Source organism: Dipodomys spectabilis, unplaced genomic scaffold (genome assembly GCF_019054845.1).
Source record: "Dipodomys spectabilis isolate Male_0828 unplaced genomic scaffold, ASM1905484v1 ptg000147l, whole genome shotgun sequence".
NCBI lineage: Eukaryota > Metazoa > Chordata > Mammalia > Rodentia > Heteromyidae > Dipodomys > Dipodomys spectabilis.
In genome coordinates this window covers 14,530,983-14,550,898 of record NW_024870824.1, presented here as the reverse complement: position 1 = coordinate 14,550,898, position 19,916 = coordinate 14,530,983, and the positions used below count along the sequence as shown (strand labels likewise).

At 39.2% G+C, this 19,916-nt stretch overlaps 1 protein-coding gene across 1 annotated transcript in view; it reads left to right on the top strand.

The window, feature by feature from the left end:
• The first annotated feature begins 12,298 nt into the window (after window positions 1-12,298).
• Window positions 12,299-19,916, top strand: part of Jakmip2 (janus kinase and microtubule interacting protein 2) — a 70,361-nt gene continuing 62,743 nt past the window's right edge. Inside the window, exon 1 of the mRNA XM_042692064.1 lies at window positions 12,299-12,496. Coding sequence (XP_042547998.1) covers window positions 12,368-12,496 — 129 coding nt within the window. The 5' untranslated portion in view covers window positions 12,299-12,367. The remainder of the gene's footprint in view (window positions 12,497-19,916) is intronic.

Here is a 19,916-nt window from a genome sequence, read left to right as displayed (position 1 = left end):
TCAACAAGGAGACAGGAGTTAAATGGACATAGACTTGGACTCATAACTTATTCTTTCTTCCCCCTGCCTCCCTTCTTTCCTTCCTCCTTTCTTTCTCTTTCTCTTTCTCTCTCTCTTTTCTCTTACTGTCTCATAATATAACATAGAAAAAACAGTGATAACCAATTAATCTTATATAGCATATGGAAAATTAAGTGTGATTCTTTAAAATAAAATTTTATGATATATCCAAAAGTTATTTCATTAAAACTTCATGTGCTTTTTACCTGATTAATATTTATCAGTGTAAGATCTTTGTATTGAAATTATCCTTTTTTTAAAAAAAGCAGACATATTATTCAATTCCTATATATAGAAATGTATGCTTATGTTTGACATTTTTCAAAGGTGTCTTTATGATAGCTGCTTTTCAAATTCAAAGTCTTTGAAAACCATCACCAAGGAAACAACAGGATAGATTATGTATATTTCACTTTTACCCAAAATAGAAATGCTTGCTGTCAGATATAAATATCATCCTATGGAAATCTCTTCCTTCAATAATTTTGGTGTTTTACTTTATACATATGTGTGGCTTTATTTGAGAACACTGCCATGTACAGTAAGTACCTGCTTTATGCAGTGGCTCTCATGTATAGTTCTTGCTCTGTTTTACCTAAAATACTGAACTGTCTTCTGCTGTGTCTAAACTTTTCTACTCATGTGTGATGGTTGATACTTGTTACTGCTATAAAATACTGTAAATTTAGAGAGGACAATAAAATAAGGTTATTTAGCACTTTGAAACTTAACTTTGCTGAATGCATCCTTGTGAAAGCCTAAGAAATCCAGGGAAAGACTGCAATACAGGGTGTTAATAAGTTAAATTAAGCTTGGAACCATGATAAACAGAAGCCAGAATTAAGACTCTGAGTATAAAACCAAGTGTACAGGCCTGTGATCCCAGTACTGGGGAAGCTGATTCAGCAGGATCTCCACCAGCCTAGGTTACATGGTGAGATTTTGTCTCAAAAACAGCAAAACAAAAGAAAACTTTAGTATGTAGTTTCAATGAAAAACCATTTAATTTTGTTTAATTAACTCCCGTATTGTTTTAACTTTTCTCTGAATTAAAAACTGATGTTTGAAGACTCCCACAAAATAAAAGAAATTTTCCATAATAAACCTGATAATAGTGATCTTTGTAGAAATTGTGAAGTTTGTTTTTCTCAGCCTCAGTATTTTCCTTGCATCGGAACAAGAGTTAACTAAATTGAACTTTGTGGCACTTATTGCTAAGTAGTATGATTACAGCATTGAATATTTGAGTAAGAGTCCAACACCTAATACACAGTAGTTATAGTATGAAGGGATAATGGCCACAGGCTCCTAACTATTCTTTCCCCATTGGGATTGGTCCTTTGGTCCATTCTGTCCTGTATTGCCAGAGGGTATTATTAAGATCACATTTTTACCAACTCATCTTCTATACGAAGCACTCTAGTGACCACACATGACAGCTTGGATGAAGTCTGTATCCTTCACATGATTAATATAACCTCTTATCTCCTGCAGATTTTCTTCCATTTGCTCATCAAGCTCCTGCCAGTATTTTTTTGTGTATCACTTTGCATGTACTTTTCACCTCTAGACCTTCATCTTCCAACTCCTGCCTAGAACATTCTTTCCCATCCTGTTTGCTGGCTGATTCCTTCTTATCTTATAGATCCTTCCCTTTCCCTAAGGAAAGTAACTTCAGTGTATGGCATTTCTGATGTCTCCTCTGGGAAGGACAGGGTTCTTTCTTTTCTTGCTGACCACAGGTGCATCCACTCCCTGGTGCCTGATAACTACTTGTGAATTAATGAGTGAATACATTAATTAATTACATTTTCATGATCTTCAAAGTGAAAATGGAATTTCAGACTGGGAAAATGTTTATCCCATCCAGAATACCTGGCGAAGCAGTCAGAAGGGAAGTGACATGTAATCTGGCTTTAGAAGATGAGTAGAATAGAGATGGGAGTTGAGTAGGATTCAGTGAGAAAGCGCTTGCCTAGTACTCACGATGTATAATTTTGATCTTCAGTACCATCTTTTTAAAAAGTAGAACCAGACACTGATGGCTCACACCTGTAATTCCAGCTACTCAGGAGGCTGAAATCTGAGGATTGTGGTTCAGAGCCAGCCCAGGCAGAAAAGTCCCTGTGGAACTCTTATCTTCAATTAACCACTCAAAAACTGGAAGTGGGGCTGTGGCTCAAGTGGTAGCGCACTAGCCTTAAGCGCAAAGAGGTTCGGGGACAGCACCCAGGCCTTGCTTTCAAGCCCCACATCTGACCAAAAAAAAAAAAAAAAAAGAAGAGATTTCAGATAGCATTGAGGAATATAAAGGAAAATTGAACAAGTGTGCAAAATCAAGGGTTTACATAGTTGATCAGCTCTGGATGAATGCCAACTGCTAAGAATTACAATTCAGACATCACTTTCAACGAGCCTTCCTGAGAGTCCTCCTGGAAGAGGTGACTCTGTGAAGTATGCTTCTATTACGATATTTTATTTATTTATTTATCTTTAAGTAGTTGAACAAAAGGGGTTTCAACTCAACATGTCAGTTCTGAGTACAAAGCATCATGTCCAAGTACTCCTTTCATAATGTTTTAAACCTAAGATACATAAAGACAAACTTGTCAGGAATAATAACTTTTTGGCTGACTTTATATATCATTTTTCATATAAAATTTTAATTTATTATTAGTAAATAACATTGATAACAATTATTATTATGTAATAAACAGGGCAATATGAGGGTGACTTAGTGGGAAAATAGGAGACAGAAAAAGAAACATAAAAAAGACACATAAGGTTGGGTGCTGGTGGTCATACCTGTGATCATAACTACTCAGGAGTCTGAGATCTAAGGATTACAGTTCAAAGCTAGCTAGGGCAGAAAACTATGAGACTCTATCTCCAATTAGGCAGCTAAAAGCTGAAAATTCAGGAGTGGCTCAAGTGGTACAGTGACAGCCTTGATTTAAATAAAAAAAAAAGAGTTCAAGACCTCAAGCTTCAGTACCTGCAAATGAGAGAGAGACAAAGATATAGAGAGAAACCTAGCATCCTACAAGCTTAAAGATGTATAATTACTACCATGCAGAATGTCAGCACATAACAGAGTGTTCGGCATTTTTGCCCCACAGCCAAGCCTTTTATTTGGGGAACCCTCAAACAGTAGCCCTACTTTTATATCAAATTTCTGTGTCAACTTTGTGAAGACATCAGTAAAACATTTTTCCTGAGTCAAGAAAGGCTTAAGAAGTGATCAGATGCTTCTGCAGGTTACTAGGAATAAAGTATGCAAGTTTTAAACATTAACAGCATTACACACAAAAACAACATCTTCGGAAAAGAAAGGAGGCTCAGACAGACTCAATAAGGCTTTGCTAGAGTGGACATTTCCAAATATTAATTATGAGACAACATTGAAGCATTTAGTTGCCTACATATGAACTGATAGCTTTGCTTAGCAGTGCTATCAGTGGCAAAGACCTTATTGAAAAGCCTGAGATTAATCACCATTTTATTCCATTTATAGCTTGAGGCAGAGCCAGCTACAAAGTCAAGCCCCTTAGGAATATTGATCCTGTCAACACAGATCTTATTTCCTCAGAACTCTAACCATGAATTTCATTAGTTTTTCCTAAGAATCTGTCCTTTTCCCTTTCCAACCATTTAACACCAGGATTGTTGGATTTGTTTCTTTAGCCATTTATATTTCAACTAGTATTTCATAGATAGTTATATCCTTGAAAAACAGTATAACAATAAGTACAAAATTAAACCACCCAACAACAAATCCTCAAAGAAACAACTGCCCAATAAGTAAGTGGGCGAAAGACTTAAAGAGAAGCTTCTCTGAAGAAGAAAGAAGGATGGCCAATAGACACATGAAGAAATGTTCAACATCCCTAGCCATAAAAGAAATGCAAATCAAAACAACATTGAGATATCACCTCACTCCAGTTAGAACAGCAAAAATCAAGAACTCTAACAACAACAGATGCTGGAGGGGATGTGGACAGAAAGGAACCTTACTTCATTGTTGGTGGGAAAGTAAACTTGTTCAACCACTTTGGAAAGCAGTATGGAGGTTCCTCAAAAGACTCCACATAGAGCTCCCCAATGACCCAGCAATCCCACTTTTGGGCATTTACCCAAATGATCACAAACAAGGCCACACTAAAGCTACCAGCACAACTATGTTTATTGCAGCATTATTTACCATAGCTAAGACATGGAACCAACCCAGATGCCCCTCAGTAGATGAATGGATCAAGAAGATGTGGTATATATACACAATGGAATTCTATGCCTCCATCAGAAAGAATGACATTTCCCCATTTGTTAGGAAATGGAAAGGCTTGGAAAAAATTATATTAAGTGAAGTAAGCCAGGCCCAAAGAAACATAGGTCCCATGGTTTCCCTTATTTGCAATATCTAGTATAGGTATGAGTCAAGCGGAAAAAGTCAAATAATGTGATGTTAGGAAAACGAAACCTCAAATATGTATTTTAATGTTTTTGTTTCTTTCATGCATATGTTTCTAACGCATTTATAATATTATCTCTTTGTTGCTTTGTATGTCCCTCCCCGACAGTGTAACCCCCGCTTTCACTATATTTGATGTCAGTATAACATGTGGAGGAGATGGGGACAAACAAGTCGTTTAAGGATTCAGGTGGACCTGTTGCAACAATGAGAAGTACAAAATGTCATGTCAAAACCAGCTTTACAATGTCGGGGGGGGGGGGAGGGGGGGTATGATTGGGTGGGAGGGAGGGGGGAGGCTGGGAAGGGAGGTGAAGGGTAAACAAAGGAGGAGGCTGCAATGCTTGGTAAGAAATGTATGCATTATCCTGCCCATGTAATTGTAACCCCTCTGTACAGTATGTTCTCAAATAAAATAAAATTAAATTAAAAAAAAAAAATAAGTACATATGACCATATAAGATGATGTTAAGTGAAATGAACCCCAAGATAGGGACACAAGTGTTTTTTTTTTCTTGCTTGCTATTGCTTTTAATGTATTTAAAATGTACTATGTCCTTTTTTTTTACTTCTCTTGTATGTTCTTCCCCCATGGTATAACCCCTGTTTTCACCATATTTTACGTCGGTGCCCTGCATCTTGTATATACATTTTTCTAATTTGGGGAGGAGAAGGGAAATAACCAAATGTTGAAATAAGAATACAGGTTGACCCATTGTAATAATCAGATGTACAAGACACTATGTTGAAAATGAACTTTGCAACTTGGAGGGAGGGAAGGGATGGTAGAGGAAAAACAAAGGAGGAGGTAAAAAAGCTCCATAGGAAATGTACTCATTACCTTACTCATGTAACTGTAACCCTTCTGTACAGTATTTTTTTCAATAAAAACATATAAACTAATAATACTTTGCTAATCATTCACAAACTTTAGTTCCATTATTTCTTAAAGAAACCCAATACATTAACTTGTTTAAGTAAGGGAACAGAAGCTTAGCAAGTTTAAGCTCTGTCTCAAGAATAGACAGGAAATTTAACTCACACTCAATTTTTCTGATTCCAAGTCCATGCTATTTTTGACCCACTCCATTCTACCATTCTACTTTATGTAAAGTAGCCATCTCTGTAACCTATTGGCAGACAGATATGAATTCTGTCCTTTCCTTAAAAAGCCAAAAGCTCAACTCTGAAGAATTTTTGGGTTGAAGCTCTTGTCATTTAAATTTTTTTATTATTAAGTAGTTGTACAAAGAGGTTAGAATTTCATAAATCAAGTTATGAGTACAATACATCTTGATGGATGTCACCCTTTCCCTTGCTCTCCTCCATTTTCTCCCCTTCCATCCCACCCTCAAGTTTTGTAGTTCAAGTTTTACATAATGTACATTAAATATAATAACTACATTTGCTCACCCTTTCTCCCTCATTTCCTGTACTCACATGTGTCCATTTGTTTCTGTGATTTCTATGATATTTTTACTTTCCTGGACAGATTATATAATCAAGCTTATGACCTAAGATCAACAGCATAGACTCATCCTATTTAAATAATTATACATTGATTCAATATCATTTTTCTTCTTTCAGTTCTTTCTTTTTTCTTTCTTTCTTTTCTTCCTTTCTCTTTCTTTCTGTTCATTCTTTCTTTCTTTCTCTTTCTTTCCTTCTCTTGTAGTGGAGATTGAACTCAGATCCTATTTTGTGCTTATAGCTGGTGCTCTACCATCTTAGCCATACCTTTAGTTCTCAGTGTGTTTTGTGTGTTGTTGTTTGGTCAGTCATGGGACTTGAACTGTGGGCCTGGGCTCTGTTGCTGAACCCTTCAGCTCAAGGTGAGTGCTCTACCACTTGAGCCAAAACACCACTTCTGTTTTCTGATGGTTAATTGGAGATAAGAGTCATAGATATTCCTGCCCCACCTGGCTTTGAACCACGATCCTCAGATCTCAGCCTTCTGAGTAGCTAGGTGTAGAGGCGTAAGCCACTGGCGCCCAGCCTCAATATGTTTTTAATTTATTTATTTTGTTGTTGAAGTATCTTTCATTAAAAAAGAGAATAGTGCAATTAGTCATAGTAACCAAGATATGAAGTCAATCTACCAATGAAAAAAGAAATTGTGGTCTATATATAAAATTAAGTATTACTCACCTTTTAAAAACAAGGAACTCTTGTTAGCTGCCATAACTTGGATAAAACTTGGAGGACATCATGTTAAGTGAAATATATTGACAACAGAAAGACAAAAATTGTATGAACTCATTTATGTGGGAAACATAAAATATTGAATCCATTGAAGTAGAGTACAAGAAGGGAGCTTGGTTACTGGTACTGGAAAGATCAGGAAGACATTGGCCAAAAAATATAGACTTGCTAAGACAGGAGAAACAAGTTCTGGAGTTTTATTGTATAACATGCTAACAATAATGTGTTACATGGTTGAGAATTGCTGAGAAAGTAGATTTTAAGTGTTCTCAACAGAAACAAAACAAGTATGTGGAATACTACATGCATTAACAAACTTGATTCAGTCATAATGTATACAGATCTCAAAACAACATGTTTTATAATGCAATATAATTTGACATACCATAAAATTTGGCCAATTAAAAAGAAGATGAACTTTCAGTTGCCTTTTAAATATTTTTATTGCCTTTAAGTGGCTTTACAAAGGAGTTATCATTCAATAAAGCAGGTTATTAATACAATGAGAATTGATCAGTTTCTCCCCTTTCAATATCCTCACTCATCCCTCTCAGAATTTTACATTCTGACTGCATTCTCTCTCCCCCTCCCACTTTATTCAACTACCTCGCCCTTGGCCCTACCCCACCCTTTTCAAGAACTATGATTTTGCTTCTCTTAGGAATTATGCATTGTCATATTCATATAAACAACATAATCATATAAACAACAACATGGCTAATGCTTGAAAATACTGTGCTAAAATAGAAGAGATTTGCTAGGAAAAAAAATGTATATTACATGATTGTTGTTTATACAGAATGTCCAGGATAGACCAATCCTTAGATACAAGGAGTATACCGTGGATTTTTTTAAGAGCAGGAAGAGTTTGGTGGGGAGATAATATTATGACCCCTAATAGATATATGACTAATTAAATGGTATTTTCCAGGCTAAAGATACCAAGAGTTAGGCATATTTAATTATGTTCTTCAGAAGGATTATAAAAATGCTCAAAACTCTTTCCTTTGATGTTCCATATGCCCATTTAGAAAAGCCCATTCTTTATTCAGAAAGGAAAAATTCCACAACTATGAAGGAACTAGGAAGCAATTATGATGCTTTTCCAAAGCTTCTCTTTTTTGTATGTTCCACAGTACTTTAGAAATATGATAGAAGTTGACTTAGGAGAGTCTTATTCTGTAAGTAATGTAGGCAAGACTTACTAGAGGACTGGATAAGAGGAATAACGAATAAAGGGGAAGAAAAGACATTTATAAGCTCGCTCTTCAGACATCAATAACAAGGACTGTAGAGCAAGGGATGTGTAATATAATGATATGAGAAAGTCTTGAGAGAACAAGTTATTGGGTAGTAGTATAGTAGGTTTAAGATGCTAATCAGAATCTCACATGACCTCAGTAGGCAGTGGAATGCACATTCCAGTCTGGGATTTGGAGGATGCTGCCAGCTATAGATATAAATGAAGAGTTGTAGATGAGGCACTAGGTATCATCTGAGACACTTGGGATATAGCAACATTTTTTTTTAATTTTAATTTTTATTTTTTGTGAACGTACTGTACAGAGGGGTTACAATTACATGGACAAGATAATGAGTACATTTCTTATCAAGCATTGCAGCCTCCTCCTTTGTTTACCCTTCACATCCCTTCCCAGCCTCCCCTCACCACCCCACCCAATCCCCCCCCCACCCCCCCGCACCAAAGTTGTAAAGTTCATTTTCGACATGACAACTTGTACTTCTCATAGTTGCAACAGATCCACCTGTATCCTTAAACGACTTGTTTTTCCCCATCTCCTCCACAAATTATACCGACATCAAATATAGTGAAAGCAGGGGTTATACTGTGGGGGAGGGACATACAAAGCAACAATGAAATAATCTTATAAATGCGTTAGAAACAAATGCATGGAAGAAAAAAAACGTTAAAATACATATCTAATGGTTCATTTTCCTAACATCACATTATCTGACCTTTTCTGCTTGATTCATACATATACTAGATATTGCAAATAAGAGAAACCATGGGACCTATGTTTCTTTGGGCCTGGCTTACTTCACTTAATATAATTTTTTCCAAGCCTTTCCATTTCCTAACAAATGGGGAAATGTCATTCTTTCTGATGGAGGCATAGAATTCCATTGTGTATATATACCACATTTTCTTGATCCATTCATCTACTGAGGGGCATCTGAGGGTTGGTTCCATAACTTAGCTATGGTAAATAATGCTGCAATAAACATAGTTGTGCTAGTAGCTTTAGTGTGGTCTTGTTTGTAAACATTTGGGTAAATGCCCAAAAGTGGGATTGCTGGGTCATAGGGGAGCTCTATGTGAAGTTTTTTGAGGAACCTCCATACTGCTTTCCAAAGTGGTTGAACAAGTTTACACTCCCACCAACAATGAAGTAAGGTTCCCATCTGTCCACATCCCCTCCAGCATCTGTTGTTGTTAGAGTTCTTGATTATAGCCATTCTAACTGGGGTGAGGTGGTATCTCAATGTTGTTTTGATTTGCATTTCTTTTATGGCTAGGGAGGTTGAGCATTTCTTCATGTGTCTATTGGGCATCCTTCTTTCCTTTTCAGAGAAGTTTCTCTTCAAGTCTTTAGCCCACTTATGTATTGGGCAGTTGTTTCTTTGAGGATTTGTTGTTGGGTGGTTTAATTTTTTGAGTTCCAAGTATATTTTAGATATGAGACCCTTGTCCGTTGTATGGCTAGTAAAGATCTTCTCCCAATCTGTGGGCTTTCTATTGATCTTGCTAGCTATGTCCTTTGCCGTGCAGAAGCTCTGCAACTTCATGCAATCCCATTTGTCCAACCTTTCTTTGATTTGTTGTATTTCCGGGTCTCTATTCAGAAAATTTCGGCCTGAGCCAAGGAGACCTAGGGTTTCTCCTATTCCATCCTGTAGTGTTTTCAGACTGTCTGCTTTGACTCCGAGGTCTTTGATCCATTTGGAGTTGATTCTGGTGCAGGATGATATATAAGGATCTAGCTTTAGTTTTCTGCAAGTAGTTAACCAATGTTGCCAGCACCATTTACTGAAGAGGCTGTCTTTCTTCCATTCTATTATTTTAGCTCCCTTATTGAAGATTAGTTGGCTATAGGTCTGTAGGTTCATTTCTGGGTTTTCAATTGTATTCCATTGGTCCTGAGGTCTGTTCTTATGCCAGTACCAAGCTGTTTTGATTACTATGGCTTTATAGTAGAGTTTGAAATTTGGTATTGATATTCCACCAGCAGTGTTCTTTCCATTGAGGAGTGTTTTTATAGCAACATTTTTAAATGAACCGAAGGATGAGAAACCTGTGATATATGTTGTCCTGAATTTCCTCACCCAGAACTTTCTTTCTTTTTTTTTTAATCTTTTCTTTTTTTTTTATTGTGAAAATACTGTACAGAGGGGTTACAATTATATGGGCGAGATAATGAGTACATTTCTTATCAAGCATTGTAGCCTCCTCCTTTGTTTTCCCTTCCCATCCCTTCCCATCCTCCCTCCTACCCCCCCCACCCAATCCTCCCTGCTTTCCCCCCCACCCCCAGCACCAAAGTTGTAAAGTTCGTTTTCGACATAACGACTTGTACATCTCATTGTTGCAATGGGTCCACCTGTATCCCTATTTAAACGATGTGTTTTTCTCACCCAGAACTTTCTTGTGGTAGAGTTCTGTCTTATTGCCTTCATGCTTAATGGTGTTCGTCACTGGTGTTCAGTTAATGCTGGCTGAATTCATTTCAATATTAAATAGAAAGGAAGGCACCTCTGTAGTCATCTTGCAAGCCAATATTTTAATGATTCATCAGGATTTGCAAAAGCAGAATAAAGGACAACTCTACTATGTAACCCTGGATGGAAAATGTTGAATGGTCCTATGACTGCTGTAGAAAGACTCACTGCCACTACCACTTCTTCTCCCCATCCTCATGCCCTTGGGGACTCTCCAAAGGGCACAGCTACAGTTCTTGTGTAGGATGGCACACAGCCTGGGATCGTGGCACAGTCCTCAAAGCTTAAGTACAGGGCTTTAAGAAAGAAGCAGCTGCTGGAGCATATGGGTGATCAGTAGGAGCTCTCCTTAGTTCTGGACTAAAGCATCTCAAGGCACACAACTTCCAGCTATTTTGAAAGACTACATACCAAACCAAGTCTCGTCGTGGTTGGGCAATGGACATTAATGGTAATGCTTTCTTCAAGGTGCCTTCCTCATACACTTTATGCAAAAAGGTTGCTTTCCAGACTTCTGAAAGAATTACTGTGTTTCTCTTAAAGAGCCTTTATCAGACAGATGATGGAGATGAAGATGGATAGACACATAGATAGATAGATAGATAGATAGATAGATAGATAGATAGATAGATAGATAGATAGAGAGATAGAGAGATAGATAGATAGATTTTTCTTAGAACTTGCCTTTTTTATTGTGAAAATACCATACAGAGGGGTTACAATTACATGAGCAAGGTAATGAGTATATTTCTTATCAAGCATTGTTGCCTCCTCCTTTGTTTCCCCTTACCATTCCTTCCCATCTCCCCAACCTTCCACCCCCACCTTCTCCCCTGCCCCCCCTCTCTGTGCCAAAGTTGTAAAGTTTGTTTTCGACATAACATCTTGTACATCTCATTGTTGCAGTGGGTACACCTGTACTACTGTACATTTTTTACCTGTGATTTATCTGCTAAAATCTATTTAGGAGAGAAATTGTTCAACTGTTAGAAATGTGATGAAAATATTGATAACATGATGAAATACCAGCACAAATTAGCAAAGAGAAAGACCCAAACCATGGATTACTTTTGAAAAAGTGGCAAGAGAATTATTGTTTTGGGTCCTCTTGTACACTTATTATTATTGTTGTTGTTATTATTATTATTATATGAAATATATTAAATCAGAACTTCATGCATTCTACTGAAGTGTATTTTTGACTCTTCACAACACTTTTCCTTTTTTTTTTTTTTAAGTATTCTAACCCTAGAAAAGCATATGAAAGAATTCTAACTAAATGATTCAATCCAAGAACCAATTTAGAGTTACTACTCAATTCTCACCACTTAACCATCAAATTGTCCTCTGTCTCCATATATTAGATTGTGTAAAAGTAGGTGGTCTGGGCATTTGGAGGTCACCATACAGGTGACTTCCTTTTCAGCCCCATTCTTTATGGCCAGAGCATCAGTCAATCATCAGTTATTGACATGGAGGAGATAAGGATAGAAGGCCACGTATATTCTGACAAACAGAGCCTGCAGGATCAGAAAGTCCTAGGCTATGGGCAGAATTTTAAAGCAGGGCATTGAATAACTAGGTAGGTTTTGGTGAAACCAGTGCAAGTTCTCTGCAGATTATAAGGAGGTTCTAGAAACAGGAGAGCCTCAGGAGGAGGTGCCTGTAGCCACTGGGGCTCGGGGATCTGATTGGCCCTACATTAGAAAGGACTTGTCCAAACCGTCAATATCTCTTCCTCTTCCCAGGGCTTCCAGAGCAGCAGTTGAAGACGCCTTACCAAGGAGCAGCACCACGCTGTAGATGCTGAGACCTCGCACCTCAGGATAAGAAACAGTACCATGGCAGTACCCGTTTGAACGGATTAAAAACAACAGACTCCATTTAGAAAGGAAAAAAATGTCCAAGAAAGGGCGAAATAAGGGCGAGAAGCCCGAGGCACTCATTGTCGCCCTTCAAGCTGCCAATGAAGACCTCAGGACCAAGCTCACAGACATCCAGATAGAGCTGCATCAGGAGAAGTCCAAGGTGAGTGAGGGTTCCTTGCAGCCATGGCCTTGGTAGGTGCAGGCACTGGCCATGTGTCTGTACAACAAACACAGCTCTGTGCCCCACCCCATCCCAGTCAACCACCAATTGCCAGAGGCAATAACCCCTGTGTGCCCATGGAGAGAGCTAGTGTGTGGAAGGGTTGGCTGAGCAGGACTTGGACAGAAAGTAAGATGCACACTAGGCAGATCCCTGCCTTCTCCGGATGCCTGGGCAAGAATGCCTTATACAAACATTGAGACACTACCCCCCCTACCATTACCTCTAACCACAACACAGAATAGTTGTACAACCTTGACAAAGGACTACCTTAGCCTTTGGAGAATATCCCCTGTAAGGTTCAGAGCAATTCCTCAAGAGTACACCGCATCTTCTCTTTCCACTCCTCACATCCATTGACTTCCTACTTCCCTCTCAGTCAAAGGAATCTACCACCCCTATATGATACAACTTCCTGTTCCTTCTTTTATTTGTTTCTTATTTTGGGGGGGGAGGGGACCGAACTTGATTGGAGCTTGAACTTGATCTAGGTGCTTTTCTGCTCAAGGCTGGTATTCCACCACTTGAGCCACATCTCCAGTCCAGCGTTTTGCTGATTTGTCAGAGTCTCACAGACTTTCCTGCCCAGGCTTGCTTCGAACCATGATCTTCAGATCTCAACCTTTTAAGTACAGGTGTGAGCCACTGGTGTCTGGTTCCATTCCCCTCTGGAGCTCATCACATAACATCTTTTCTTGATCATGCTGCTACTGGCTTTTTGCTGGATCAAAAGTAGTATGCTAATTACATTCTGGAGTTGTCCTTGTTTTCCCCTAACTCACCATTTGCTCCTTCCTTCCAGGGGCTGCTTCTAAGCATCATTCAACTAACCTTGGTCTCTAAAACATACCAAAACATACCACTTCCCTAGTATCCAATTATCCTCACACTCTATCCTCAATTTGTATTACAAAAATGTCTACATTTATTTGTTCAGGGTTTATCATTCTTACTCAGTATAGTCTCTTTGAAGCTTGGAACTAACTTAGCTTATTTCATATCTCTATAGTCCAAATAATGCCCAGAGCTTAAAGATGAATGTACATTTGTTGAATAAATGGAAAAATGACTGGAAAGTGTCGTATTTGTTATAGTTTATTTTCAGCATCATTAAAATACTGCTACTATCCCTTGGGAGTGTAAAGAAATATAATTACATAAACACACAAAGTACATACACGGCATAAATAAGAACATTGATAAGTGCTCAGAGAGCTGCCATGCGAATCCTAAACTTTCCAATAATTGTGAATATTTATTTCTATTCCTTGTAAAGTTCTCTAAATTTGACTCCGTTGCTAAATCTCATCTGTTTAAGGGATATTCTTGCATAAATCTCAGCATGACAGGGTAAGCATTGAGTAACTCACTGAAGAAAAGTATTTTGAAATATCCAAAAAATGTAAGACTTTTTTTTTGCCTGTACAAGGGCTTGAACTCAGGGCCTGGACACTGTCCCTTAGCTTTTTGCTCAACAGAGGCTCTACCACTTGAGTCACAGTTCTACTTCCATATTTCTGGTGGTTAGTTGGAGATAAGAGTCTCATGGACATTCCTTCCCAGTCAGCTTTGAACTGCAATCCTCAGATTTCATCCTTATGAATAGCTAGGATCACTGTCATGAACCACTGGTGCCTAGCACTGGTGCCTGGTACATAAAACATTGTTCTTGGAGAAGGATTGGGATTGGGGGGGAGGGGGGAGGCTGGGAAGGGAGGTGAAGGGTAAACAAAGGAGGAGGCTGCAATGCTTGGTAAGAAATGTATGCATTATCCTGCCCATGTAATTGTAACCCCTCTGTACAGTATGTTCACAAATAAAATTAAATTAAATTAAAAAAAAAAACATTGTTCTTCTCTAAAATGAGAAAATCATGTCAGCCTAAGAGTTCCTCTTGATCATCAAGCAGTACATCACACCAACAAATATCCTTATTCCATTTTGTCTTCTTTTTCCTTAACACAACTATTAATTTGTGGTTCCCCCCCCCAAAAAATCTACCTGTCCCCATTCAGCAATAATAATAGTGTCAGGGATAGGTCAGGTAGTAGGGCACCTGCTAATGAGCCAAAACATCAAATGTCTAGCTCAAGTCTGATCGCCAACCAAAATAATAATAATAATAATAATAATAATAAATGGTGTCTACCTGTCCAAAGTCTATTGCTTCCCATTTCAGCTAAGCCTTGGCCTTAGACAAATAAACCCCACTGTAAATTTTATGAAGAAAGTGCTCTACTTTCCATGGAGCAAAAAGTAACACGATCTCTTTAAAAAAAAAAAAAAACCTGCATTAGTTTGTGAGTAGGAAGTTTTAGGCATTTTTTTCTCTCTCCTTGGAGACCAGTTTGAATGTCACAGTGTCTCTAACTGTAATGCAGATGATGGAATCTGTTCTTCCACCGTGTGTCTCTAAGTACTGCCATGCATCTGAATAACCTGGGACTTAGGGGAGGGTGGCATTCCTGAGTCCACCTGCCTTGGAGCTGCTGCTAGAATGGGCAGGGGCAGGAGCAGGACTTGGGGTTCTGGCAGATGTAGGTGGAGGGTTATTCCCAGCTCTGGGGTTCACAAATACTCCCAGAGGAAGATTCCCTCCAGTTCTTACCACATCATCTCATTGGTTTGAGCTTTCCCAGAGACAATGATGTGCTTGAAGGAAGCCCGAGTCGTCTAATTTTAGTAGAGGCAGATTGACAAATGACAAGCAGAGGAGTCAGATTGTCCACGTGGAGACTGGAAACCCTAATGCGCTGCTGTTGGACAGAAAACAAAATCATGAGATTTTTAGAGGAGCAAGGGCCCTGCAGACCCCACTGTGCCAATTTCCCACACATTCCAGCCTTTTTTCAAACGGGTAACCCTTAAGCTTCCCCAAGGCTGCTTGTCTCTCTGGGACCTGATACTAGGCCTGCAGGCAGGTGTCATTGTCTCTTCCCCTGACAAGACTCTGACTCAAGCCTCTCATATATGAACACAGCCTTATCCTTACTTCTCCTGCTCCCTCTGTCTCTCTTCCTTTCAGAGGCAGTTAATTACAATCCCAGCCCAGGAGCTAGAGCAAAGCCCAGCTGCCTGTCTGCCGCGGTCCCCAAAGAGCAAAGGGAATCTAGAGGGCAAACAAGTCATAAAGCCGTTTCATTATGAATAAATATGATTGCGTTTCTACCGGGCCAGGCTCTCGGAGAGAATAGGATCATTGCCAAGATAGGAATTTACACTTTCAGTTTGGCTCTGAGGCGCTGATGACAAAATGACAATTCCACCACTGGGAACAGACTAAAGAGTCGGAGACCTTTAGAGCGACGGGCCATTACTCATTTTTCCAGTCAGATAAATAATCTTGTTGATATTTACAGAATGTGCAGCATGCACAGAACAGAGCCAGAAGTGATTTAGTTGATCATATAAGCAGCAACTACTGACTGAATGTTTAATATCTGTCACACACTCCTAACAAGTCCACATCTGGTCATAATCTCAGCTCACACACTCAGCACACTCTGAGTATCCCTGCTCAAATTCTGAAGCCACTCAATTTTCCTGTCCTCGTCTTTCAAGTAGGATTCTAGTGTATCTATTTGTAAGATTGAGGGGGAAGATTTTTATTGTTAAGTGCCTTAATATGGTCATCTTGCTTGACCCTGTTTACTACCCTCCCAGATGGGCTTAGCTGCTATTTCCATTTTACAGATGAAGCAACCACCTGGTGTATAGGAAAGGCTCCAAATGACTGAACTAATGAACTGACTTGATTTAAAGGAAAAAAAGAAGGATTTTCTGACATCTCTGAAGCATCAGTATTGTCAAGATACTTATTTATGAGAGAAACCTTATGTTTGGGTGAAGAAAGGATGCCTACCTAGATCTACCTTTTCCTGGAACCAGCACTAGGAGCCATTAACTTACAGTGTTTTTCTGTTTGCCTTAATTGTGGACATGGTGAAGCTGTGATCCAATATCCTGTGTGTAGGAAGACACAGGGCTTGCTGTGAGATGTGACATTCATCCACTGCATTCCCCCATAGCTCTGTACTTGCCCCTAGTGATGGTTCCAGTGGCAGTGAGCAATGTGGCACAGTAATGGAGTGGGAGGAGATAACTAGATTCCTGGGGTAGAGGCTTCAGGAAGCAGGCCTAGATTTCAGGGCCTAGATTTCAGGTGGAGGATGGGACACGGAGTATTGAAGCAGCCCTTCAGAATACAGAGCACCTTGACACAGAGCTTTACAACCGAGGCTGTGTGTGGATCTCAAACTTTTCATCTAATTGGTTCCCAGCAAGAGTAAGCAGAGGAGCCAGAATAGACTCTTCTTGTAGAGAGTGGAGATCAAGACAGTTCTGCTCTTCCTATGGTACCCAGGGCCCTCTCCAAAAACCAGCCTTCTTGGTTACATTTACAAAGCTTCTGAGTTGGAGGCCTAGATTTGGAATGAGGAATTTCTTGCTATCTGCACCTTTACTTAAACTTTCAGGAAGAATAATTTGCTGAAAGCAAGAAATCCACCAAAACTCTTTGTGTTCTACCAGGTTGCTTAAGGCTTCTCATAAGCAACCTTCTGGCCATGGCAGGTTTTCCCTTCTCTTCCTCTCTTCTGCTTAACATCTCTTTGGCACCCATGAAAATGCTCAGGAGCTTCTTGTGGATTTACTTTCCAGGAACATTTAATACAGATAATCCAAGCCAAAGTGTGGTTAGCTTGCCTTGCCCTGATAGCCTCTCAGCCTCTTCTTACCTTTGACTCAGCTCAGTTTTTTTTTTTGGGAGGGAGTCCGGTTGTGGGGTCTGAACTCTGGACCTGGGCACTGTCCCTCAGCTCTTCAGCTCAAGGCTAGCGCTCCACCACTTGAGCCACAGTGCCACTTCCGGCTTTTTTCTTTTTGCGTATGTGGTGCTGAGGAATCGGACCCAGGGCCTCATGCATGCAAGGCAAGTGCTCTACCACTGAGAACCTTCCCAGTCCCTCAGCTCAGTTTTAAATCCTAGACTTCTAAGTTCATAGTGAAGCCCAGATCATCACCACCATTATCTTGGTAGAATTTACTCTGGCGTTTTCAAAGGCTAGACTAGAATTAGGATGGAAGAGACACACACATTGTGAGACCCATATATGGCAGCCATTATTCCTTCAGTCAGAGTGTGACCTTTCGCCAGCAGAATTAAGTTTTCCTAGTGATCATTTTCTTCTATAAGACCTCTACAGGAGAAAAAATCTGAGAATTATTGGTCAATGCCTTGCTCAGTGTCCCCTTCTTTTATTCCTGTTGTACCCCAAACCCTACTTCTTATCCTCACATGGACTCAAAGTATGTTTTATGAGTCTATGTCAGGCTGGAAATGTGGCTTAGTGGTAGAGTGCTTGCCTAGCATGCAGGAAGCCCTGGGTTCGATTCCTCAGTACCACATAAACAGAAGCCAGAAGTGGCACTGTGGCTCAAGTGGAAGTGTGCTAGCCTTGAGCAAAAGATCAAGGACAGTGCCCAGGCCCTGAGTTCAACCCCCCCCTCAAAAAAAAAGTAAAGAAAGAGTCTATGTCACCAGTGCTAGAGAATGAACACACCCTAAGGAAATCTATTTTCCTTAAGCATACCTTTTCATTTGGAAAACAGTGGCTACAGCTTTAATGAGTAGGAATTGTATAATAATATGGGTTGTTGGTAGTATTAATGTAACATTGTATAATGTAGTATTACTGTAGATGAAAATATTTATCAAAATTATCATTGTAATATCTACCAAATATTAATAGTTACAAACCTGCTTTTGGCCCAGAGTCTATGTGGATCCTTTCCACAGCCATGAGAGAATGATGCTATCCATCCTAATGGGCAAATGAGAATTCTAGAGCTGACAGAGGTGAGGCGGTATGCCCAACGCTTCAGAGTCAGCAGGGAGACCAGGGGCTGACCCCTATACACCTGGCGCCTGGAGGCCCTGGGCTTCCATCTGCCTTCTCTACTTTGTGCCTGTATTTCTTCTGCTCCTCTCCTTCTATCTGAAATTAGGATGAAACAAACACAACCTGTTTCATTCCAGGGTTAAGTGGACTGAAAAGTAGAGTCTATTTGAAAGGTGCCCAACTTACAGTGAGCTCTCATAATAGCTAGCAATTGTATGATTAAGCTGCTTCTTTTTTCCATAAAACCTCTCCATTCGGGACTGGGAAGGTGGCTCAGTGGTAGAGCGCTTGCCTTGCATGCCTGAGGCGCCCTGGGTTTGAGTCCTCAGCACCACATAAGCAAAAAAGAAAAAAGCCGGAAATGGCGCTGTGGTTCAAGTGGTAGAGCGCTAGCCTTGAGCTGAAGAGCTGAGGGACCTCGGTCAGGCCCAGAGTTCAGGCCCCACGACTGGACCCCCCAAAAAAACAAAAAAACCTCTCCATTCATCACAGCATTTCTTGCTGTTACTAAATAAGTTTTTCCATTTCAAAATTGTACCATCAATAGTTCCTTTTGTATGTTCATCTCAAGATTTGCGTTAAGGTATTTGTATCTATTTAAATCTAGTAGTCTAATCTATACTGCTAATAATTTTCAGAAAAATACTATAAAACATTCAATTGTCTCTTTTGCCCAGCATTTGTAATCAGATTCTTTGTTTCTCAGTCCTAGTTAAACACTTCCCTCAAGCTTAAGAGGGGAAAAAGTTATACCGAGAAATCCTGGGGAGGGACGGGATAGCATCAGTTTCCATGACAACCAAAATATGTAGACACAAGAAATGTCAGATATTACTGAGTTCTGTTGAATTTTCTTTGTTTTAGCCGATTCTCTTAAGATATGGATAAGAGGACCAGTGTTTGATCATATTGGTTTGTGTCTTTCGGTTTGGAACACTTTGTCAGCTCATCTTTATTTTTAATTAGTTTTTGTTCATCTTCCCTCCTGTTTCAGCACACAGAAGATCAAAGTTTACACTTTAAGAGAAATAGAAAATCATGAAGGATACAATCCTATGTTCCTGAAAAGAACCTGATACATATGATTTTTATCTGCAATGTCTCCTATTTTATCTAATTACAATGCTACTTTGCAAATCCTTGTATTTTCCACTTCAAAATATTTATTTCCCCATGCATTATCTAATTTAACCCTAGAAAAATAAGCACTGCAGGCATTTTCAATAAAATTTCATAGAGATGGCAGATGATGGAATACAACTGTAAATTCATAATGTCTTATGCTTTCTCCTTCCTTCCTTCTTTCCTTTCTTCCTTCTTTTCTTTTCTTTCTTTTCCTTTTCTTTTCTTTTTTTCTTTTTTGGTGCTAATATGAGATCTTAAACTCAGGTCCTAAGTATTGTCCTTTAGATTTTATAATCTATCACTTCTCAGGTCCTAGGTGTTGTCCTTTAGATTTT